General features: G+C 42.8%; 1 protein-coding gene, 2 long non-coding RNA genes and 1 pseudogene across 3 annotated transcripts in view; 2 read left to right on the top strand and 2 right to left on the bottom strand.

The window, feature by feature from the left end:
* mrc2 (mannose receptor, C type 2) overlaps positions 1-1,482 on the top strand; it is a 73,537-nt gene extending 72,055 nt beyond the window's left edge. The window contains exon 29 of the mRNA XM_034189950.1: positions 841-1,482. Within this exon, the coding sequence (XP_034045841.1) occupies positions 841-1,061 (221 nt within the window). The 3' untranslated portion in view covers positions 1,062-1,482. The remainder of the gene's footprint in view (positions 1-840) is intronic.
* A 1,587-nt stretch (positions 1,483-3,069) lies between these two features.
* Positions 3,070-3,762, bottom strand: LOC117527553. The gene is made up of 2 exons (XR_004565559.1): positions 3,536-3,762; positions 3,070-3,232 (listed from the first exon to the last, which is right to left on the bottom strand). It is a non-coding gene; the product is annotated as an uncharacterized LOC117527553 (long non-coding RNA).
* Positions 3,763-4,219: 457 nt separating this feature from the next.
* LOC117527554 lies at positions 4,220-5,185 on the bottom strand. The gene is made up of 2 exons (XR_004565560.1): positions 4,442-5,185; positions 4,220-4,384 (listed from the first exon to the last, which is right to left on the bottom strand). It is a non-coding gene; the product is annotated as an uncharacterized LOC117527554 (long non-coding RNA).
* Positions 5,186-17,524: 12,339 nt separating this feature from the next.
* LOC117527950 lies at positions 17,525-23,796 on the top strand (annotated as a pseudogene).
* Positions 23,797-25,258: the final 1,462 nt, after the last annotated feature.

Raw genomic sequence — 25,258 nt, 5'->3', positions numbered from 1 at the left:
ACGTGTTGGGCCGGACATGCACGCGGGGACTGCTGGACATGCCAGGCCAGAAGATCTGGACATGATAAGAGTGCCCTCCTGCTTCATTCATACTGTACGTTTGTGACCATGGGTCATCTACAGAGGAACAGACGGTTCATACTTGTATTGTTCGTTTGATAAGAGGGATTCAATAAAATGCGATGTTGTTTCTATGGTGTGTGGTTTTATATTTTTTTAATACGTCTATCTCCTTGTTGATATCAGGCATTTTTCTGCACCTTTTATAGGACAGTGATAATAGTGCAGTGGTAAAGTTTCTGGCTGCCAGTCAGAGCTTTTGTAAATTGCAGGTTCGAATCCCCTGGGTGGCATGTATTTTGTTTTTCACAGCAACTGTGCAATGTGGTTACACATGCTCCAGCTGCTTGCAATAGTTGTACATGCGACATAGTCCGAAAATTATATTTTCTTCTATGGAAAACGGCTTGTATAACGACAAAACTAATTTCGGAGAGCATCTGGCAAAATTCCTTGCCAGTGATATAAAAATAACACTCAACATTGGCCTCAAATGCACAAAGAAATTGACAAATTCCATTGAACACGCCTTGGGCGCACAAATGAGTACAAATGCAGCAATGACACTGAAGCCATGTGGACGATGGGGCAATAAACTGCTTGATATTGAAGAGCACAAATGTTTTATAAAGAAACCTGATTTGTGTGTTTGCCTTATTTAAAAAATAAAAATATGTCGTTTGTCGAAGTATTCCCAAACCTTTGCATCCAATAGTATTCCTGCAACACTACTAACTGTTGATGGTGTTTTATAAACGCACGTCTCCTATCTCCACCTAGCCAACAGCGAGCACTTGCCCACCATCATTGTCGTCATGGTGACAGGCCTGTTGCTGGTGGTGCTGATCGTCGGTGTGATCTACTTGTACCGCCGGAGAACTGTTGGGGTGCGAGGCTCTTATGACGGGGCGCGCTACAGCCGCACCAACTCCAGCCAAGAGGAGCAGGTGGAGAAGAACATCCTGGTGTCGGACATGGAGCTGAACGAGCAGGCGGAGTAGCAGAGCTGCCCTGATCCCGCCCCCCAAGGACTGGACCCAATCCATGATTGTGGCAATTATTATTATTATTTTTGTCATCTCGTTTTATGAAACCAAAAAAAAAAAAAAAGATTTTAAAGGACTTTGAAGCTGTGTGGAGCGCAGCAGATGCCACTTTTTTTTATGAAGCCCCGCCCACTCAATCTTCAATCGTGGCGTCTCCTCTGTGTAGAAAAATCCTTCAGCTTTCCCAAGAAAGGGCTCATGGATGCAAGATATGGATCAAGTGGAAGGTTCCAGCACTAAATGTTTGACACAAACCCTCTTCAAAAAAAAAAAAAAAAAGACTCCTGTTTTTCTTCAACGGTGCCAAAATAAAGTTTGCACTGTGTAAATTTTTGTTTTCTTGTTCCTGCTCAGACAGCAAAAAAAAAAAAAAAAAGACAATCACAGCAGCAGATTAGTTCTTTAACCATCTTGTGTGTGTGTGTGTGTGTGTGTGTGTGTGTGTGTGTGTGTGTGTGTGTGTGTGTGTGTGTGTGTGTGTGTGTGATGGCTTTACTTTTAATTTTTTTTTTTTTTTTTTTTTTTTTGCCGTGACAGTATTTTAGCAGATTTTAAAGTGTTTATATTTGTCCGTGTAGATGTTTGTCTCCTTATTATCCTCAATGCCGTAGGGTGATGTTTTTTACTGGCATGTTCTCTCTCTCTCTCTCTCTCTCTCTCTCTCTCTCTCTCTCTCTCTCTCTCTCTCTCTCTCTCTCCTCCTGCCTGACGTGACACGTCAGCACCAGCTGTCTGACGAGCAGCGCAGGAAGACGTCCAAATGTGAATGTTTGGAAGGTGACGGGTCCCCATTTTCAGCCACGATCTCAAAAGTGTGTCTGAGCGCAGTTACATCAGAACTGTGCAAACAGCAAGCAGAACTTTTGAAGGGAAAAACTGGCCTTTAAGTGGACGACAGAGTCTTTTTGGTACTGCAAGACTGAGAGTTGTCATAAAAAAGTGGCCACACTTTCAGCTTCTTTGTGCACATTTTGGCACTTTTTCTGCAAGTGTCTGCAGCTGATTCCATTTTAAAAGCCCCCCCCACACACACACACACTGCCACCCCACCTTCTTGCCTTTTGTCAGTAAAGCACAATTACGGCTTTGTGAATCCAAGCGCTGTGTGTGTGTCTGTGTGTGTGTGTGTTTTGGCTCTGCAGACCTCCATCTGGAGTTAAATCAACATTTTTTTTTTTTAAGGACAGTAATTCTACTCTGTGTGTGCACCCTAAAATAGAGCACAAAATGTGATATTTGCTTATGTAAGAACTGCTCTTCACTTCTCCGTTTAATTATAATTTTCACTTTTTTAGCGTTATACCAGGCTTCACTTTGTGCTTATTTGATTTTTTTTTCTGCAAAGGAGAACACCACTCATGTGAATGTTGACACTTGTGAAAGCCTGTTCCTGACCCACCCCCACCCTCCCCCGCCCCAAAAACCCCACAAAATCCTTGAAAATGGACTATTGTGAAAAAGTGCATAGAAAATTGAAATGGTAAGATCAGTTAAAATCTTAAGTCATGATACGAAATCACTAGTATGGCTTTCTGTCATAATTAGGAAATTTAAAAAGTCAATATTTCAACTTTATATGTCAAATTATGAAATTCTAAGTGGAATGTATGATTATGTAAATCATAATTAGAAACTTTAAAAGATAGAATTTGTATGTGGTGTAAATCTGAATCAAAAAGTCAGGTCATGGGTTCAAACCCCAAAGGGTCCAGGTCCTTTCTGTGTAGGTTTTCTCCTACAATTCTGCCAAAAAAGTAAAAACTTTGTAATGTCTCATAATTACCATTTAAAAGTCAAAATATTGGCTTTGTGTTGTAAATTACATTGTTGAAACACATCTCATAATTTTACTTTGAATCGAGAAATCATGATGAGACAGAAAACCCAAAACTTAAACTTTACAAAGGACTTTCCAAGTCAAAAGAAATCTTGACACAGAAACATCAACTTTACAAATGGAAAATTTTCCAAGTCAAAGAAATTATGAGATAGAAACCACAAAACCTGAACTTTACAAACTCAAGACTTTCCAAGTCAAAGAAATGATGAGACAGAAATCACAAAACATCAACTTTACAAAGGACTTTCCAAGTCAAAAGAAATCTGGAGACAGAAACCCCCAAAACCTCAACTTTCAAATGGAAAATTTTCCAAGTCAAAGAAATCTGGAGACAGAAACCACAAAACTTCAGCTTTACAAATTCAAGACTTTCCAAGTCAAAGAAATTGAAACAGAAACTACCAAACTTCAACTTTACAATCTCAAGACTTTCGAAGTCAAAGAAATGACGAGACAGAAATCACAAACCTTCAACTTTACAAAGGACTTTCCAAGTCAAAAGAAATCTGGAGACAGAAAACCCCAAAACCTCAACTTTCAAATGGAAAATTTTCCAAGTCAAAGAAATCTGGAGACAGAACCACAACACTTCAACTTTACAAATTCAAGACTTTCCAAGTCAAATAAATTATGAGACAGAAACTACCAAACTTCAACTTTACAAATTCAAGACTTTCCAAGTCAAATAAATTATGAGACAGAAACTACCAAACTTCAACTTTACAAACACAAGACTTTTCAAGTCAAAGAAATTATGAGACAGAAACCCCAAAACTTCAACTTCACAAAGGACTTTCCAAGTCAAAAGAAATCTTGACACAGAAACCTCAACTTTACAAATCGAAACTTTTCCAAGTCAAAGAAATTATGAGATAGAAACCACAAAACTTGAACTTTACAAACTCAGTACTTTCCAAGTCAAAGAAATGATGAGACAGAAACCCCCAAAACTTCAACTTCCAAATGGAAAATTTTCCACGTCAAAGAACTCATGAGACAGAAACCACAAAACTTCAACTTTACAAATTCAAGACTTTCCAAGTCAAAGAAATTGAGACAGAAACCACCAAACTTCAACTTTACAAACTGAAGACTCTCCAAGTCAAAGAAATTATGAGACAGAAACCCCAAAAGTTCTACTTTACAAAGGACTTTCCAAGTCAAAAGAAATCCATAGACAGAATCCCCAAAACTTCAGCTTTACAAAGGACTTTTCAAGTCAAAAGAAATCTGGAGACAGAAACTCCCAAAACTTCAGCTTCCAAATGGAAAATTTTCCACGTCAAAGAAATCATGAGACAGAAACCACAAAACTTCAACCTTACAAATTCAAGACTTTCCAAGTCAAAGAAATTAAGACAGAAACCACCAAACTTCAACTTTACAAACTGAAGACTCTCCAAGTCAAAGAAATTATGAGACAGAAACCCCAAAACTTCTACTTTACAGAGGACTTTCCAAGTCAAAAGAAATCCATAGACAGAATCCCCAAAACTTCAGCTTTACAAACTCAAGACTTTCCAACTCAGTTGAGAAAAATGATAAAAGTTAAAATGATCAGTTTTTTCCTCAGAATTAGGACTTAGAAAATCAAGAGATTGACATTGTCATCTTCTGATTATGATTGACAGCATCCATTTCATAACTTGGTATGTAATAATTATGACTAAGTTGAACTATGCACCTTTTATCTTGTCATTTTTCAAACAATTCCAGAATCAGGGTTTCCCCCTCCCACCCCCATTATCAGCCCACCCAGCATAGGCTTGGTTGTGGATACCGCCATATTTGTTGTGCGCAGTGCATTCTAGGAAGGCAAGGGGACAAATGACAAAGGCGTCTATTGACTCCATTCATGGTGGAATAACAAGTACTTCAGTTTTCAGAATGCCATTGTTGTTGGCCCCCTTGCCTTCCTAGAATGCATGGCGCACAACAAATATGGCGGTATCCGCGACCGAGTCTATGTGAGAGACAGTTTGTGAATTCACTCTTACTAAAACGCAAAGCAAAAATTAAATGAAATTAAATTTAAAAGACAATAAACAAAAAGAAAAATAAAGAAAAAGAACAAAAAATAACAAACCCACTTGATCTTTTACTTTAAAATGTTTTACAAGCACTATTCCTCGTTTTGACTGCGTTTTGTTCCAGCCAGATGCTGCCACAGACTGGATTTGAGTGTCCACGCTCGTGGAATGCATTGGAACCGTTTCAGTCCGAGGTGGGTTTTTTTTTTTTTTTTTTTTTCCTCCACAGTGGGGGGATGGGGGCGCGTGCACGCTCCAGCTGTGGAATGTTGAGTCTGCACTCTGTGGCACTTCTGGGTCTAATCGGACGAGGAGTGCTTCAGGGACACGAGGAGTTTGAAAAGGGAAAACTGGGAAAACAGCGAAATTGGATTCTGGGATGGAAGCAGTGTTTTATTATCGGGGTGCCCTCTGCTGGCAGCATGCTGAACTGAAAGATTAAATGAAGCTTTTTTAAGGTTGTGTGTCGTTTTATATGAAATTATTAAAGTCTGTGTTCATAAAAAATGCTTTCACAACAGTTTTTGGTTATGTTTCTGTTTAATGACGAAACACGTTTGGTTGTTAGATTGCGTTTAAAATAAATCCTTTTGCTGTGGCCAGACGGCAGTAAGAAGAACAATAGCGCCACCTAATGGAAGGATAGAACATTCATCCTGGCTGTTTGCTCTTTATTATCTGTGTAGTTTTTCTGCCTCTTATTTTCCCCAACATTTTCATTCTTGGTCTCTCACTTAGCGAAAATTGTGGAATCAGAACACATGAAAGATTTTTATGTTTTTAACTTTGCAGCAAATAAATGACATTTCTGACCATTGATTAGTGGCATACATTTTTTTCAGATTTAGTAGAGGGAAAAATTCAGAATTATGAATTGAACAGGTACCTAGAGGAGTCAAGATCAATAAAATAACTGAGATCATTTGCATAAAATTTGTTCGCACGGGGCCAGAACCTCTTTAATCACTGACTGATACAAACTAAAATCACTTCTTGCTTATCCAATCAGGGTGTAAGGATACATCGTCAATTGTGATAATTGTATTTTGAAGCCGTAATGATTTTTTTTTTTTATTTGTATTATGGCATTAAGTCAACACTTGCATGGAAGAAATAGGGGAAACCAGGGCACGGTGAATATATCTGCAAAACTACATATACGAGTATATTTGCAGCAGTTATGCCATATTTTTATGCTTAAAGTCATCCCCCTTATAAATTAGTGTTTTGTTATTGGACACATTAAGGGCAAAACTAAGTGGCAAGTGAAGTAAATTTTTTCCTATCAAAAGTAAATTTTGTGGATGTCAGTGTCTTTGTATTTATTTCTCACAATAGGGGAAAAGTGGCCCAAAAAAATTGTTAAAAGTTAGAAGACTACCCCGTCCAACTGATGAGCATGTGTTATGTCTTCTCCAGACAGCTATTTGATAACGTGACTCGTGTGTTACATGCACCCGAGGCACAGTGAATCACTCTAGAAAGTGATTTACTAAGCCCCAGTATCAAGCAGATGACAAATATTACTTGCTGAAGCTTATACATTTACTTTTCCATGAATTATTTATATAATCTGTGTATATAATGAACTGTTTTCAAGTTTGAACAGAAATTATGACAGTTGTATTAGTGATAGTTTCTAAAGGACTTATATGACTATATAAGACACTCCCACATTACATAGCTGGTTTGCTGGATTATAGTTTGTATATGCATCTGCATATATTTAATAATTTAGAAGAAATCTTTATAATGGTGTCCCCCCCCCCCCCCCCCCCCCCCCCCATTCTAAGTTGATTCACAGTGCCCTGTGAATTAGTGTCCAGGTCACAGTGAATCAAAAAGTTTTTAATCGATTTTAAACATCTGTAAATTACACTTGGGGAGACATAAATAACACAGTCTTATAAACAATAACTTGCTGTATTAAAACCACAATAGAATGACTTAAACCTAATGTGTTTATGCTGATACAAAACAACATTTCTGATCCACTGTGCCCCGGCTTCCCCTAACCTCTTGCAGAAGAATCATAAAGGATTTATAAAATACACAAACGGGAGTCAGTTAAAGGCAAGGATTACAATTTATACTGCAGAAGAATTTGTTTCTTTAAAGTTAAAACATCCATCACTGATCACTGATGACTGATGAGCTTCCCCGCAATTTCCTCTATGGAGAGGTTCAGCTGTTTAAAATGAGGGTTGCAATACTGCTTTTGTCCCTCAAGAGGGCAGACCTCGCCTACTGTTTCAGTCTTTATGTGACTTTCACATTTTGTAGTTGACAAGAACATTTACAGGCTGCAGACACAAACACCATCATGTCTGACTGTAGTCCAGATGTATTTTCAGTTGATGAATGGGGGGGGGCGGATGATTATCTAGTGACGTGGCGACAGAATTTGTTGTAAATGGACAGACTCCATCCTCTCCAGTCCCAACTCAAATCTTGTACATCTCTAAATTAAAAGTGCACAGATTAGGTTCTATACTCAGAATAACATTGTTACATGTAACTTTAGCTGTGAAAAAAAGAAAAGGGAAGATGGTCAAATTCGGTACAGAGAAAATGGGGTCCGGGAGAGAGAGAGCGTTTCTGTGCACCAACTCACTCACTCACTTACTCACTCATTCACTCACTCACTCACCTTCAGTCGTCTACTCCAATTAAGGGTCGCGGGGAGCTGGAGCCTATCCCAGCAGTCATGGGGGTGAGGCGGGGTACACCAGGACACCAGTCTGTCGCAGAGCCTGCAACAATTTACTAAATCAGATAAATAAATTATTTTCTGATTGTTTAGTAGTAGTAGTTACATTTTAAAACTCAAATAACTGTCATGCTTGGCTCCGGCTCAGGGTTTAGGTCTTAATTCTTTACGGTTTTCTGGTTTTGCTTTTCATTTGTTTTTACTTTATCACGTTAGTCTTAGTTTCGTTCTGCTAATCACATTTATTATATTATGCTTAGTCACAGGTTTTTGTTATTATCTTCGGTTTTGCTCTTCAGATTATGTTCCATTTGTAATTTATATTTATTCATCTGTTTATCAGTTATCTTGTTTTATTTATTGCTTTATTTTGTTGGTGCAGGGTTTGTTTAGTGTCTGTTTGCATATATACTCAACAAAAATATAAACGCAACACTTTTGGTTTTGCTCCCATTTTGTATGAGATGAACTCAAAGATCTAAAACTTTTTCCACATACACAATATCACCATTTCCCTCAAATATTGTTCACAAACCAATCGAAATCTGTGATAGTGAGCGCTTCTCCTTTGCTGAGATAATCCATCCCACCTCACAGGTGTGCCATATCAAGATGCTGATTAGACACCATGATTTGTGCACAGGTGTGCCTTAGACTGCCCACAATAAAAGGCCACTCTGAAAGGTGCAGTTTTGTTTTATTGGGGGGGATACCAGTCAGTATCTGGTGTGACCACCATTTGCCTCATGCAGTGCAACACATCTCCTTCGCATCATCCGTGAAGAGAACACCTCTCCAACGTGTCAAATGCCAGCGAATATGAGCATTTGCCCACTCAAGTCGGTTACGACGACGGAACTGGAGTCAGGTCGAGACCCCGATGAGGACGACGAGCATGCAGATGAGCTTCCCTGAGACGGTTTCTGACAGTTTGTGCAGAAATTCTTTGGTTATGCAAACCGATTGTTTCAGCAGCTGTCTGAGTGGCTGGTCTCAGACGATCTTGGAGCTGAACATGCTGGATGTGGAGGTCCTGGGCTGGTGTGGTTACACGTGGTCTGCGGTTGTGAGGCTGGTTGGATGTACTGCCAAATTCTCTGAAACGACTTTGGAGACGGCTTATGGTAGAGAAATGAACATTCAATACACGAGCAACAGCTGTGGCTGACATTCCTGCTGTCAGTATGCCAACTGCACGCTCCCTCAAATCTTGTGACATCTGTGGCATTGTGCTGTGTGATAAAACTGCACCTTTCAGAGTGGCCTTTTATTGTGGACAGTCTAAGGCACACCTGTGTAGTTTGTTTTGCCACCTGGTTATCGTTATTTCTTCCTTCAGCCATGATTAGTTTCCATTCTAGTTTTGTTTTTATTCTGATGATTCATTTATTCATGCATAGTTTGTTCCTGGCCATAGTTGTATTGTATTCTGTCCTCGGTTTTCTGATTTATCTTTGTTCTCAGTTTTTGCCTCATCTTATTTGATTGCCCCTGCAGCAGCTCTTGTGTCTTCATCTCTAACTATGACTCGTTCTGCTCTGTGTTTTCACCCACTCCTGCTCTTGCACCTGCTCACGTGTCCTTGTCTTTTCATCACTCCACTCTGTTTTCCTTCCTTCACTATCTTGCACTGTGCACAGTCTTTGTCTTCCCCAGTCACGCTCCCTTCCAGAGACTTCCACACACCTGTTTCACATCACCTTGATTAGTTTACTCCTTATTTAAGCCCTCACAGTTCCACAGCTTACTGATTGTTGACTTTGTTCACTCTCTTGCCTTAATTCATGAACTGTTTGCTTCTTAGTGTTTTGACCTTGCTTGTTTGTGCTGTCCGCCACCTTGCCTTAATCCAGAACTCTGCTTGTATTTTGACTCTGCCTCTGTTTTTGGTTGTAATACTCCTCGACGCCATTAGTATGACCTCAGCTCGTATTATTGACCAGGTCCCAGCCTGCACCCTGTCTGATACCTCTGTTATCTGACTACAAACTGAATGTGCACTGTAAGTCACATCCAAAAATGGTCACACAAAATGCGGACCTGGTGCCACGAGGGGGCGTTTGGGGGCGACGCCCCCTCACGTCATCAACCTCGCCCCCTCGGATGTGAGAGTTATCAAAAATAAAAATAAAAAAGAAAGAAAAAGAAATACTGGAAAATATAGCGCCTTGCAGTTTCGCGGATTTTTTAAGTCCAATTTTGCATGCTTTTTTTTTTACAGCGCATTGTGCCGGTGTTCTGTCAAGATGACGGGACACCTGTTGCGGCACCATGAAGGGCGAGTACGTGCATTGTGTTCTGCGTGTCTGTTTATAAGAATCTTCTCGCCCAGAAGAAAAAAAGAGCACCAACAATTACCCATAACTGTGTTCTTCACTCGGAAAAAGACACCTGCAGCGAGGTGTGACTCAATGGAAAAAGACGCGGCGCCACGACGAAGAGGCGCAATCAGAGGAACTGTGAAATACTGGTCAGTCACTATTAATAATTTCTTATGTGTCCAACCTCGTAGGTTGATCGTTAAAATTAAATTTGTTAGTTCTAAAAGCCATCATAATTATTTATAGGAAAACGTTCTATTTTTATTTCTCAAACAAATGTTTGGGCCTGAAAACAGGTTGGTCTTATTTTTCTACTAAGGTTTGAACTTTGAGAGTGTTTACACACGAGAGGAAAGTGAGAAAATGTTAATGCCTGTTTGAGAAAAGTGTATAAAGTGTGTAGTGAGGGGTTTTACAGCCTTAAAACGTCTATAATAATTGTAAAAAACAACGCTGACTACTTTGCGGATTTCGCCTATTGTGGGCTATTTTTAGACCGTAACTCCCGTGATAAACGAGGGATCACTGTACATCTACATGAAAGGTTTATCTTTGACCCGTTGTGTGACTGTCCTGCCCAGTTGCACTGTGTTTGCGCTTGTGATGGAGGGCTGTATGTGGGGTTAATCTACTGTCTCGTGTCGTTTCTCAGATCAGTTGTTGGTTTGGTTTTGTGGTATGCAGATCATCACTTGACCGAGGGTCTATACGTTCAAATAATCATTAAAAAAATACTGAAAAAATACCAAATGCAGTGTGTAAATAAAAAACTAACAAAGACAAATGATGGGGACAGAGCAGCAGCTCAAATGCTACTGTGTAAATACACAAACACACATTATAATTCATGGTATTTATTTCAAATACTTACATTTCACATTTCCTTCTCCCGACATGTTCAAAATGGAGTTGATGGAAGTATAAACTTATATGTTCCTACCCTGTTACCTAATTCAATTTAACAACCACTTTACCATTTTTTTTCAGCTATTTACACTATGTCCAGCTTCACAACAATGTCCAGTTTTTTTTCAAACAAAATAACAAAACAAAACAATATTTCTTTTTACAGTGTCATTACTGTCCTGGATTAAATTGCTGCACTTCATCTTGATTTTCACTTAAAATGCGTATTTTGTATATTCTTTTTAACTGATGAATGTTTTTACGTTGCTTAAGTTCACTTGTTAGATTATTCCATAATTTTACCCCTGACACAGAAACACATATATTTTTCAAAGTTGTCCTGACACACGGCACTTTTAAATTCAGTTCCCCTCTGAAGTTATATCCTCCTTCTCTCTTTAATTTTATTTGAAAGTAGATTATTACTCACTCACTCATCTTCAACCGCTTAGCTGGGATCAGGTCACGGGGGCTCTAACAGGGAACCCCAAAGTTCCCTTTCCTGGGCCACCGAGGCATTCCCAGGCCAGTGTGGAAATATAATCTCTTCACCTAGATTATTTATTGATTTCAGTATTATGTGTGCTGTTTTAAAAGGAATCAGATCCTGAAATATTATAGCTTGTGTTTTTAAAAAGAGTTCATTTGTATGGTCCGTATATCTACCATGATTTATTAATCTGATGACCCTTTTCTGCATTGTATTTATTGTTTGTATATTAGTTTTGAATGTGTTGTATACTTTTGTATCCCCAAACCTCTACACAGTAACTCAAATATGATAAAATCAATGTACTATATAAAGTAGATAATACTCTTTTTTTTAGTATGTGTCTTGTTCTTCCCAGGACAGCAGTGTTCTGTGCCAACTTCCCTCAAACATATTTTACGTGTGGTTCCAACAGCTTTTGTGGTCTAATATCATTTCATTCATTCTTTCAGTGTGTACATCATCAATACTTACTTTAACGTCTCCATGTATTTTATGGTTTCCAAACAACATACAATTAATTTTGTTCAAATTTAAAGACAATTTATTTATGTCAAAGCCATTTTTTAAATGTATTTATTTCTTTTGTGACTTTTGTTTGATGTGATGTGAGGCATCATGTAAGAGCTTTTTGTTGAAGGTGATTTTACAGGTTAGTATGGACTTTTGTGTGTGTATGTCTGTGCGAGGTTCGCTGTCACACACCTGTTAGCAGGGAGGACAGCTATCACAAATCACACCATGTAAGCTCACGGGGAGCTTTATGGTGTGAAAAGTTACAGACATAAAACACAGTCAGAATCCAGTCTGTGTGTTCAGACAAAAAATGCAATTTGAGTTTCATTTCAGATGGCCTACAACTGACGCCTGAAACAGATTAAGAAAAAATGTATTTCAAGCCACCACTGACTGTTCTTAATTGCAGCGTGGAATCAGATTCATATTGAATATGCATATAAATCAGATTTTTACTGGCAGTCTGAACAACTCGTGGCATATCTCAATATTTCTCTGTGTAGCAGATATTTTTTAACATCAACTCTCTGACCTCGTCTTGTACCTTGCACAGAGGGATGGGTATTGGGGAGTGATGATGCAATTCTTTCCCCTGAAGAGTACAGTTGGATGCTAAAGTGGAAGTGTGTGTGTGTGGGGGGGGGGGCTCAAATACAACATGGCAGCAGCGTGTGAGTGCAGACGGCCGTCATTCTCCCTCTCAGCGTGATGCAGTGTGAGGACGACGCAACTCCTCATTTCATCCTTGCAGTCTTTGGAACCTCTGCACCATCACAACCCAGCCAGTAAAATGGTTGTTATTCAGTCTTCTATTGATCATTAGAATTTGTGGGATCTCAGTTAAGTTGCCGGTCGTCATCATCATCAATTGTGTGGAGTTGAAGCACAGTCTCTGACATCTTCCCAGTGAAATCTGGTGTTCATCAGGGATGTGTTCTGGGTACTACTTTCTTCAGTGTTTGCATGGACTAGGTGTTGGCTGTGTTCATGGAGAAAAGTTCCTGACTTTGCAGATGATGCTGTGATCTTTGTGTAATCAATGGATGCTTTGATTGCATTGGATTTATGATTGTCCTGGATCAATACTTTGTAAAATCTTAAACATTTTAATTGGCTCAGGTGTTTCCAGGTCTTCAAGATTTTTCTGCAGCCCCATCAGAGCCACCTGCATCACACAGCAGTGGTCAACCTTGTTTAAATGCATGTTCTCTTCAGGTCACATGGGTAATTGTCACTGTTTGAGATAAAAACAGGTCAGATGATGATGAGGCTTTCATGGCAGCCTGTGCATGCAGCTGCCATTGCTATAAGGCAGAACTGGGTAATTTCACAGGAATCAATACTTTTCCAAATCAGAAAAATGCTAGAATTTATTTTTTATTTTGATGTTCAGTGTGTTTTCGGTGTGAGGCATCATGTAAGAGCTTTTTGTTGAAGGTGATTTTACAGGTTAGTATGGACTTTTGTGTGTGTATGTCTGCTTTAGTGAACATATGTTTGCATACAACTGGACGGCATCTGTGGCTCTATGCACTATGTGACTTTTTCAGTACTCACATTAAACATACTGGTAAAAATATCTGTAAAACTTACCAACTTGAACAGGTCACACTCTCTTGGCTGCTATTTTGAACTTCCCTCTAATGTCAAAAACAGTGAGAGCCACCTATTGGCTAGGTGAGTGTGACCGTAGGACTTTGTGGCTGGGACAGTGGTGGGATTGAACCCGGACGGCTCGCACTAAAGACCATTCCTCTACCAGGTCAGCCAAAGGGGAATACTCCGTTAGCCATGCTAGAGGGAATGTCTTTTCAATCAGGACCCGGGACCTTCATCCCGCTACATATCTCCCCACCATTTTTGACTTTGTCCCGAAGTCACAGGTGCATTTAAGCATGCTCTGTGACTACCCACATCCTGTTCGTGACGCCAAATTGTAACCGTAGGACCTTTGTGGCTGGGACGGCGGTGGGATCAAACCCAGACGGATCCCACTAAAGACCATTCCTCTACCAGGTCAGCCAAAGGGGAATTCCCCGTTAGCCAAGCTAGCAGGAACATCTTTTCAATCAGGACCCGGGACCTTCATCCCGCTACATGAGGAACTGAGGGAAGTATCAGTCTTTCAGCAAGGAAAAACCTATAGTTTTGTAACAGCACTGACATGAGACCTTAGGGGACACAGGCAATGATGGAAAAGCATAATACTTTTGGGGAATTGCATACTTGATGCAGTGCAGTGTGACGACATCATTATTCAACTCAAAAATGGTAGTTTTGTTTACAAAATGTGAGAAATTCTTGAATAGAACTCAATTTTCAACCAAGGGTTGGGGATGTCACCATTTATCAGTCAGCATTGATTTCAACTCATCCTATTAAGTTTATAATCATGGAGAGGGGTCTTCATTTGGGTGAATTCTTAAGAATATGCAATCTGCGTCATACAGTGCATCCAGAAAGTATTCACAGAGCTTCACTTTTTCCACATTTTGTTATAGCCTTACTCCAAACTGGAGGAGGTACATTTGTTCCCTCAAAATTCTACTCACAACACCCCATAACGACAACATGAAAAAACTTTTTCTTTTTTCCAATTTTTTTTTTTAAATAAAAAAGTAAGAAATCACATGTGTAAATACGTAATCACAACCTTTGCTCAATACTTTGTTGATGCACTTTTGGCAACAATTACAGCCTCAAGCCTTGAATATGATGCCAGAAGCTTGGTGCACCTATCTTTCGGCAGTTTTGTCCATTCCTCTTTGCAGCACCTCTCAAGCTCCATCGGTTGGATGGGGAGCGTCGGTGCACAGACATTTTCAGATCTCTCCAGAGATGTTCAATCAGATTCAGGTCTGGGCTCTGGCTGGACCACTCAAGGACATTCACAGAGTTGTCCTGAAGCCACTCCTTTGATATTTTGGCTGTGTGCTTACAGTGATTATCTCCAACCTTTATTTTACCAGATAAAAAACCCACTGAGAACGAGACCTCTTTCACAAGAGTGACCTGGTCATGAAAGGCAGCAGCACATGTCATAATAGACAAATAAATAGATAAATACTTTATTCATCCCCTCATGGAGAAATTCAGTTGTCATTCAGCAGCAAGTACGGATTGATTATAAAATTGAATAGCAGCAGGAATGAAGGTTTTTCTAAAATGCTCCGTCCTGCAGCACATGGAGAGGAGACACTCAGATCTATTGCTCCTCTGTTGAAAGATGAACCATCGCCCCAGTCTGAGGTCAAGAGCGCTCTGGAGCAGGTTTTCATCACGGATTTCTCTGTATATTGCTGCATTCATCTTTCCCTCAATCCTGACTAGTCTCCCAGTTCCTGATGCTAAAAAACATCCCCACAGCATGATGCTGCCACCACCATGCTTCACTACAGGGATGGTACCTGGTTTCCTCCAAACATGACACCTGACATTTACACCAAAGAGTTCAATCTTTGTCTCATCAGACCAGAGAATTTTGTTTCTCATGGTCTGAGAGTCCTTCAGGTGCCTTTTGTCAAATTCCAGGTGGGCTGTCATGTGCCTTTTACTAAGGAGTGGCTTCTGTCTGGCCACTCTACAATACAGGCCTGATTGGTGGATTGCTGCAGAGATGGTTGTCCTTCTGGAAGGTTCTCCTCTCTCCACAGAGGAATGCTGGAACTTTGACAGAGTGACCATTGGGTTCTTGTTCACCTCACCTTCATCCTGATCACTCAGTTTAGGCAGGCAGCCAGCTCTAGGAAGAGTCCTGGTGCATCTTAACTTCTTCCATTTCCAGATGATAGAGGCCACTGTGCTCATTGGGACCTTCAAAGCAACAGAAATGTTTCTGTACCCTTCCCCAGATTTGTGCCTCAAGACAGTCCTGTCTCAGAGGTGCACACACAATTCCTTTGACTTCATGCTTGGTTTGTGCTGTGACATACACTGTCAACTGTGGGACCTTATATGTAGACAGGTGTGTGTCTTTCCAAATCATGTCCAATCAACTGAATTTACCCCAGGTGGACTCCAATTAAGCTGTAGAAACATCTCAAGGATAATCAGTGAAACATGATGCACCTGAGCTCAATTTTGAGCTTCATGGCAAAGGCTGTGAATACTTATGTACATGTGATTTATTTATTTTTATGTTTAGTAAATAAAAAAAAAACATTTTTTTCACATTGTCATTATGGGGTATTGTGTGTAGAATTTTGAGGAAAGAAAAAACTGATGTTATCCATTTTGGAATCAGGCTGTAACATAACAAAATATGGAAAAAGTGAAGCTCTGTGAATACTTTCCGGATGCACTGAATTTAAACTGATTACAGAACTGAAGAAAAAATAACTTTATCTTTTGTGGGTTCTATCAATGCAGGACACAAAATAGTCAGTTACTCTGAAATTGTCCAATCCGTTTTGCCGGAGGCACCTTGAGGGCATCTGTTTACAATTTTTTTGCGTTTGAAGACAGTGATGGAGGAAAGTCTACAAGAAAGAAAGATCTTGCTTGGAGGCACTGAGATGAAACCTGTTGTAAGTAATTAACCAACACTAACTAAACAAAAACAAATCGTTCAGCTTATATATGAATAAATGTCTAATCTGAAGATTCTGATGATCAGCTCATGTTCTTCTGTGTTGGGAGAACCAGCGGGAATATGACATTAACATGTGAAATTAAGAAAAGTTAAAAACCTACTGAGTGTCATCAGTCCTCCAGGCCAGCGTGGGAGCAGCTTGGCAACAGGAAGAAAGAAATCGAGCAGGAGAGGTGAAGGTAAAAAGTGAGAGGATTTTTGTGAGGATCATGCACGCTTACTGCTGTCACCTTTCAAACAGCATCAGTGGAATTGAATTTTTTTTGGGGGGGAAGCTGCAGAAGAAAAGCTCTGTACTCAGAACTGCTGTTATATAGGAGTCTGAAATGCCTGGAAAAAAACTGACTCACTGCTACAGAATAATACACATTAAGCTCCATGTTTTGATTTGGTTATTGCTTTCAGCTGTGGTTGCTGAAGGTTGCTACAAAGAAACTTGCATTTGTCCAACTGCAGGCACAGAAGCCACTAACATCTTCAGGGTTGACTTGTCGTCTTGGTGGCTTCCCTCACTCACCACCTTCTTGCACTTGTCACTCAGTTTTTGAGAACTGTCTTCTCTGGACAGATTTAACACACAGTACCATAGTGTTCTTATTTCTTAATAACTGAGGAAAATGAAGTCTAAGACATCATCTGTCTTGGAAATGTACATGTATCCATCCCTTGCTTTGTCTGAAGAAAACTGGATGTAAAAGTGATGATTTATGTCACTGTGTTATACTTACTTATGCACACCATCACTTTTAGATTTTTATTTGTTTTAATTCATGATGTAGCGGTTACTTTTCAATGTGAGTTTAAAGGGCAGCATTTTAGAGTATTTTTATATGCATAAAAAAAGAAATAATAACATAAGAATTTCCAACATGTGAAAGCTCAAGGGTGCACTATGCATCACTGTACTTTATGTAATTTTTGTTTTTATTTTAAAATGTATGAGATTTTCATAAATCTTGTGTGGCGTGTTCATATGAGCCAATCATACAAAACAAGGCAGAGAAACGTATGAAAATGTTACATGAAACCCTGTGTCTGGTGTGCTTCCACAAATCCAGTAACTTCCAGAAAACGTTCACTGGTGCACACAATTATAGAATTGTGTATGTATATATATATATATATATATATATATATATATATATACACACACAATTATAGAATTGTGTATGTATATATATATATATATATATATATATATATATATATATATATACACACACAATTATAGAATTGTGTGTATATATATATCAGAATGGCACCGGAGACGGGGGAGGGAGAGGGCAAGGAAGCGAGCGGCTTTCATCGCCAACCCCTTTGGCCTTACCAAACAACTGCTAGGGGACAAGCGCAGTGGCCGGCTTGAGTGCTCTATGGAGCAAGTAAACTGCTTCCTCCAGGACACTGTGGGCGACCCTCTGAGAGACCTGGAACTGGAGCCCAACAAAGCTCTCATCAGCCCAGATCCCCCAACAACAGAGTTCAACCTGAAGGAGCCAAGCCTGAAGGAGGTTGAGGAGGTCGTCAAGGCGGCCCGCTCTGCGTCAGCACCAGGCCCCAGTGGAATTCCTTATCTGGTCTACAAGCACTGCCCGGAGCTTCTACGGCACCTGTGGAGGATCCTGAAGGTGATTTGGAGAAGGGGAAAGTGGCCGACCAGTGGAGGCATGCTGAGGGAGTTTGGATCCCCAAAGAGGAGAACTCACGAGACATCAGTCAGTTTCGATCCATCTCACTGCTGAGCGTGGAAGGGAAGGTGTTTTTTAGCATCGTCTCACGAAGACTGACCGAGTTCCTCCTCAAGAACAGCTATATTGACCCATCAGTACAGAAGGGAGGGATCTCTGCTCCTGGCTGCTTGGAACACACTGGGGTCATCACGCAACTCATCAGAGAGGCCCATGAGAACAAAGGCGACCTAGCTGTGTTGTGGTTGGACCTGGCCAACGCCTACGGGTCCATACCACACAAGCTGGTTGAGCTCGCTCTCCACCTCCACCATGTTCCCAGTAAGATCAAGGACCTCATCCTGGATTATTATAATAACTTCAGGATGAGAGTTACTTCTGGGTCAGAGACATCAGACTGGCATCGCATTGGGAAAGGGATAATTACAGGCTGCACCATCTCTGTTGTCCTCTTCTCCCTAGCCATGAACATGGTGGTCAAGTCAGTTGAGGTGGAATGCAGAGGGCCCCTGACCAAGTCAGGTGTACGACAGCCCCCCATCAGAGCCTATATGGATGACCTCACCGTAACAACCATGTCGGTCCCGGGGTGCAGGTGGATCCTGCAAGGGCTCGAAAAGGTCATCACCTGGGCAAGGATGAGCTTCAAGCCCTCCAAATCACGATCCATGGTGCTGAAGAAGGGGAAGGGAGTGACAAGTTCCGCTTTTCCATCTCAGGAACTATCATCCCAACCATCACGGAGCAACCCGTGAAGAGTTTGGGGAAACTCTTCGACTCCACCCTGAAGGACTCAGCAGCCATCCAGAAGGCCAGCTTAGAACTTGGAACCTGGCTCACCAAGGTAGACAAGTCTGGCCTGCCTGGTAGGTTTAAAGCCTGGATCTACCAGCATTCAATCCTGCCCTGCATCCTGTGGCCCCTGTTGATTTATGCAGTAACAGCAGTTGAGTCCCTAGAGAGGAAGATCAGTGGCTTTCTTCGAAAGTGGCTGGGACTTCCTCGCAGCCTTACCAGTGCTGCCCTGTATGGAACGAGTAACATCCTGCAGCTTCCTCTCAGTGGTCTCACAGAAGAGTTCATGGTGGCACGCGCCAGAGAAGTTCTACAGTACAGGGACTCAAAGACTGCAAAGTGTCAGCAGCCGGCATCGAGGTGAGGACAGGAAGGAAGTGGAAGGCATGGGAAGCAGTGGAGCTGGCAGAGTCACACCTAAGACAGAAGGCATTGGTGGGCACTGTGGCAACAGGCAGAGCAGGCTTGGGTTACTTCCCAAAGATCCTCATCAGCCAGGCCCATGGGAAGGAAAGGCACCACCTGATCCAGGAGGAAGTCAGAGCGGGTGTGGAGGAAGAGCGGGTGAGCAGGGCAGTAGGACTACGGCAACAGGGAGCATGGACAAGGTGGGAGAGCGCACTACAGCACAGGATCACCTGGACAAACATCTTGCAGCCAGATTTTCAGCGGGCCCGCTTCCTGGTGCAAGCTGTCTACGATGCTCTGCCAAGTCCAGCGAACCTCCATGTGTGGGGGAAAAGTGAGACACCTTCCTGCCCACTGTGCTCTGGTAGAGGCTCTTTAGAACACCTCCTCAGTGGCTGCCCAAAGGCTCTGGCAGATGGTCGCTATCGCTGGCGCCATGACCAGGTGCTTAAGGCAGTCGCTGAGAGCGTAGCCTCAGCCATCAGCTCCAGCAAGAACCATCATGCTCCAAAGAAGGCAATCTCCTTTGTTAAAGCTGGAGAAAAACCCAGAGCAAACCAACATGCGACTGTTGTGTGTTGGGGGGTGTGGCTGGATGTTTTGGTGTTCTTTTCTTTTCTTTGCTCTTCAGGTGGCATGGAAACTGATTTGTCTGTGGAGAAGGTGCTGGCTGAAGAGTCCTCACCCTCATCAACATCATGTGCAGCACCTGTGAATGGTGCTCACATGCAACCTTAAAGACTTTCAGCTGAAGCAGATAATTGGATGGCGTTCTGCATTGAAGGCATGTGTGATTCAAGCAGAACTGCCGGGAACTCGACCTTGTGATGTTCGTTTGTGAGACGCTGAGGACCGCGCCTGGGTTTGACACACCGAGCCCGTGAAGCAAGGAAGGGTGAGGACACTTGCTGTCAGCACACATCAAAGGTGATTAAGTGTTTGACTAATTGTTGATAGTAACTTGGTGTTTTGTTACACAGTATACTTGAATTGTGATGAGAATTGTGCAGCTTGCTTCTCACTGCTGTGGCGTGCGGATAAGTGATCCTCCACCTGTTGTGAGAAGCTGCTCATTTGCATAAAGTTAAAAAAGATACAGACCTGAATGTGTTGCTGATAGCGTGTGTCTTTTGAAAGATATTGTTGTAACTGCTGACTTACCTCACCTCTTCTTTGCTTCACAGAGAGTCAGTTTGTCGTGTCCACCTGGGGGGTGTTTGGCGGTGGTAGTGGGTCCAGGAGCGCCGGGCTTTGATCCTTGCGGGCGCTGGAGAGCGTGCCAACAGTCACTCCACCAGAAGGACGCTATTTTTGTTTTTACACTTTTTATGCACAGTGGGTTAAATAAATATATTGTTTTTGGAACCGCTTTTCTGGTTATTTGTAGCGCTGGGTTCCGTCTGACGCAGGTCCGCTCCTCAACCCATGTCGACACATAACAGTAGTTCCCGGCCATTCCATAATGGACCCAGCGGCAGAGGCGGTTCCTTTTGCCGAAAAAGTTCAAGAACACTTGGAGAAAATATGGGAGCAATTACAGCATCTCGCAAACCAAATTAAACAAACAGACGCCCGTGTTACGGAGCTTGCAGCGCAAGCCGTTCCGCTTCCTGCTGCTCCAGCTGCGGCACCATCGATACTAGTGCAGATAATAACTCCATCACCCAGAGATTCGGCATCCGAACCGATTGTTTGTCGTCCGGAGCCTTGTGCGGTGATGCAATGTTCTCTGGTTTCTGCTCAGTCAGGTTGGAGCGCCGCAGCTTTACGAGGAATGTTTGTAGATGGGTTAAATGAGTCATTAAAAGACGAGCCGGCAGTCCGTGACGAGCCAAACGATTTAGATGAGCTAATATCGTTGGTGATTCGTCTAGATGATCGGATGAAGGAGCGTGGACGTGAGAGAGGACGCCCATCAGAGCGGGTTTTTTCGTCTCGGGGTTTTCCCCGACACAGATCTGGGCCGCCTCTTCTTCGCCCCACTGAGGCTCCTCCGACGGGACCTCTGGCTCCTCCTGTTGACGAGCCCATGCAGCTCGGTCGAGCAGAGATTACTGTATTGCCCCGACATATAAACGTCAAGAAAAATAATGGTGACGTATCTCCAGGTGTTCTGGCACAGGCAAAATAACACACATAAAAAAAAAAAAAAAAAAAAAATCTAGCACGAGTAAATGTTTTGTTTTCTTTAAATAGGGGTTATAATTGTATGGGAAGTCAGAGGCGTATCTGGTGGAGTGACTGTTAGGTGGTTAGAAGTCCGCCTGGGCTCACGTCATTGTTAAATTTTATGTGTTTTTAGGTATTTTCTGTTTGGGTTGTTGGGTCGTTTTATTTTGTTGTTTTTTATTTCTCTACATCCCTAACCCCAACCTCACTTGCCCCAAGACCGTTTGTCTTGTGGGTTGTGGGGTGGTGCAGGTTGGTCACGCTGAGCATTCTCAGAAGACCTCTGCACCTGGGGGGGGGGGTGTTAGAGGCGTTTTTCTTGGTTTGGTTAGGGCCCGGTTCCACTCCAGCCTCGGTGAGCCTTTGTACCGTTCGTCATTGGTGTTGCCGGGGTGTGGTGCAGCGGAGACTTACCTCAGTCGGAGGGGTGGGCCGATCTGTTGCCGTTCGCCATTTCGGTAGTTCCACCCCTCCCGAGAGGCTGGGGTATGGTCGAGTTGGGGCACCGGACGTATTTCCGGTTCTCCGCTGCGCCTTGGGGTTGGAGCTGGGTTAGTTTTTTCCTGTTCCCTTCTCCGGCTTAATGTTTTGAGCCGTTCGCCAAAGTTGAGCCGCCGGGGGGCTCTGGGAGGGACCCGGGGTCTTTCGGGGTGCCGGGGAGGGTAACAGGGTTTACGGTCATTTTATATCCCCCTGGGGTTGTTTTTGGTAGTCCTCCGGGGGTTGATTTTTGATTTTGTTCTGTTTCCTTCCGGGTTCCACCTCCAGGGTTGATGGGACGGTCCTCTGGGGGGGAATTGGCTTGGGGCCAACTAGCCAAGTGTGACCGGGTCTGGGGTTCCGGGGTTGTGGGGAGGGTACCTCCTGGGGTTGATGGTACGGTCCTCTGGGGGGCGCCGTTTGCTCCATGTACACCTGGGGACCTTTGTGGGATTATGGTTCTGGCTGTTCCTCCTGGAACTGGCGATGAAGGCCTTCTGGGGGGGGGGGGGGGGGGGTTGGGCTCTGCAGGTCATTCTGGGGGGGGTTGTTGTTTTTCTTTTATGCATTTACGTTTGTATTGTGTTTGTGGGGCTGTGTTGGGTTTTTGCATTTGGGAGTTTTTCTTTTCTTCCCGGGGTTTGATGGGACGGTTCCCTGGGGAGGTTTTGGGTGGGTTTTATGTTTTTTTCTGTGTTGAATTGTACTGGGGAATGTTTTGGGGCTTTTGTTGATTCCAGCCGGCCTTCCAGCTGCGGTGCCTGTCCTGCTGTCTGTGGTGGACCTTAGGAGCATGGTGCTGTCTGCTTCCTGGCGTGGACCCCGGAGGGAGGTGCTGTTCTCGGGCCTGGTCTGTTCGGTCGCCGGGAGGCTTCCCGTTGATGGGGGGGTACTGTTGTGTGTTGGAGGGTGTGGCTGGATGTTTTGGTGTCTTTTCTTTGCTCTTCAGGTGGCATGGAAACTGATTTGTCTGTGGAGAAGGTGCTGGCTGAAGAGTCCTCACCCTCATCAACATCATGTGCAGCACCTGTGACGGGTGCTCACATGCAACCTTAAAGACTTTCAGCTGAAGCAGATAATTGGATGGCGTTCTGCATTTAAGGCATGTGTGATTCAAGCAGAACTGCCGGGAACTCGACCTTGTGATGTGATGTGATGAATATATTGTTTTTGGAACCGCTTTTCTGGTTATTTGTAGCGCTGGGTTCCGTCTGACGCAGGTTCGCTCCTCAACCCGCGTCGACACATAACATGCGACATCAGGACTACTCCACACAGCAGCTGACTGACACTTGCAGGTTGACCTGGGTAGGCAGCTGAGGTTCCCCCAGCACATCGCAACAACATTCCTTCGCCCAGATATGATCATGACCTCTCAGTCTTCAAAACAGCTGATCATACTGGAGTTGACAGTGCCCTGGGAAGAAAACATTGAGGAGGCCAATGAGAGGAAGAGGGCTAAGTACCAGGAACTGGTGGAGGAGTGCAGGGAGGGAGGCTGGAAGACGGTCTACGAGCCCATAGAGGTAGGCTGCAGGGGATTTGCAGGGCGGTCTCTGTGCAAGGTCCTCAGCCGCCTGGGCATCGTAGGAGCGGCAAAGAAGAGGGCCATCAAGTCCGCAAGCGAAGCCGCCGAAAAGGCCACCAGGTGGCTTTGGATGAAGAGGGCAGATCCATGGGCTGCTACTGGGATGCAAGTCGGGGCTTGATCACCCCCGGCTGGGTCGCCTGGGTGAGGGTGTATGATGTTGCAAGACCCGAAACACCTGATGACCCCAGGATACATCAATGATGATGCATCCCAGTGCGTCCATGAGGTGTATTTTGAATATATATATATATATATATATATATATATATTTTTTTTTTTTTTGATGATGTATTTTGAGTGTTGCCACAGTAATTTTAAAAAGTTACTTCATACAGTTACATTTTACAGTTACTTTATACAGTTACTTCATTAGCTACGGACAACTTGTCGGCAGTTGCTGAATGTAAATAATAAAGTAACTAGTAATCTAACTTGGTTACTCTTAAGATTGAGTCCTCAGCAAAGTAACTATTAGTTAATAGTTTGTTGTGTGGGCCGCTGAAGAGGAGGTACTGCTGGCCCACCACCACCAGAGGGCGCCCTGCCTGGAGTGCGGGCTCCAGGCACCAGAGGGCGTCGCCACCTGAGATGAGCAGCCAGGGTGACAGCTGTCACCCATTATTGGACACAGCTGTTTCTACTCGGCACCAAGGTATATCAGGAGGACGGCGTCTCCACCTCAGTGCCGAGATATCGCCTAAGACTGAGGTAGTATCTCTGCATTCTTATTCTGATTAACCAGCTAATCATTTGTTAAACCTTTTCAGGATTGTTGACTGCTAGAAGCTATATTGCTTGGAGAAGTACTCACCTTCCTGTTGTGCATTGACAAGAGGTGGAGGCGGCTTCTCCCCTCTCCGTTACTGGGTGCTGTCGCATCACACCTGTGTGTTGTTGCTCTCTCCTGCCAGCAGTACCGGATCCGACGAGCGGAGGCAGTGGCCACCTGGGAATTCGGGACTTGGCGGTTCCAGTATTTCCAGGGTTCGGTGGCAGAGGAGATCGGGGTGGTTCCGGTTCGACTGAGACGGGTGTCTCCTACCTTCGAGCCTGCCCACACGACACCAGCAAATTCGACCCCAAATTGTGATTGTTGTACTTATTGTGCTTGTTTCACAATAGTAAACCTTGTTATTTATCTTCCTCCATTGTCCGTTCATTGCGCCCCCTGTTGTGGGTCCGTGTTCCTACACTTTCACAACATAGTTTTCTGATTTGTTACTTTGCTGATTACTCAATCTTAAGAGAAACCAAGTTAGATTACTAGTTACCTTATTAGTTAAATAGCTGTCGTAACTAGTTGTAGTTATTAGTTACAAGTTGTGGGCAGCTCCTAATAAAGTAACTGTATAAAGCTGCTAATGAAGTAATTGTATAAAGAAACTAAAAAAGTAACTAATAAAGTAACTAATTAAGTTATTTTTAAAGTAACTGTGGCAACACTGATTTTGACAACATGAAACCTGATCACATTCGACTATTCACTCACTGGCCACTTTATTAGGTACACCTGTTCAAGTGCTTGTTAACACAGATGGCTAATCAGCCAATCACATGGCAGCAACTCATTGCATTTGGGCATCTAGATGTGATGAAGATGCTGAATTTCAAGCTGAG

This window comes from Thalassophryne amazonica, chromosome 16 (assembly GCF_902500255.1).
Source record: "Thalassophryne amazonica chromosome 16, fThaAma1.1, whole genome shotgun sequence".
NCBI lineage: Eukaryota > Metazoa > Chordata > Actinopteri > Batrachoidiformes > Batrachoididae > Thalassophryne > Thalassophryne amazonica.
Note: the sequence above shows the minus strand (reverse complement) of the source record. Positions and strands in the feature narration are given on the sequence as shown.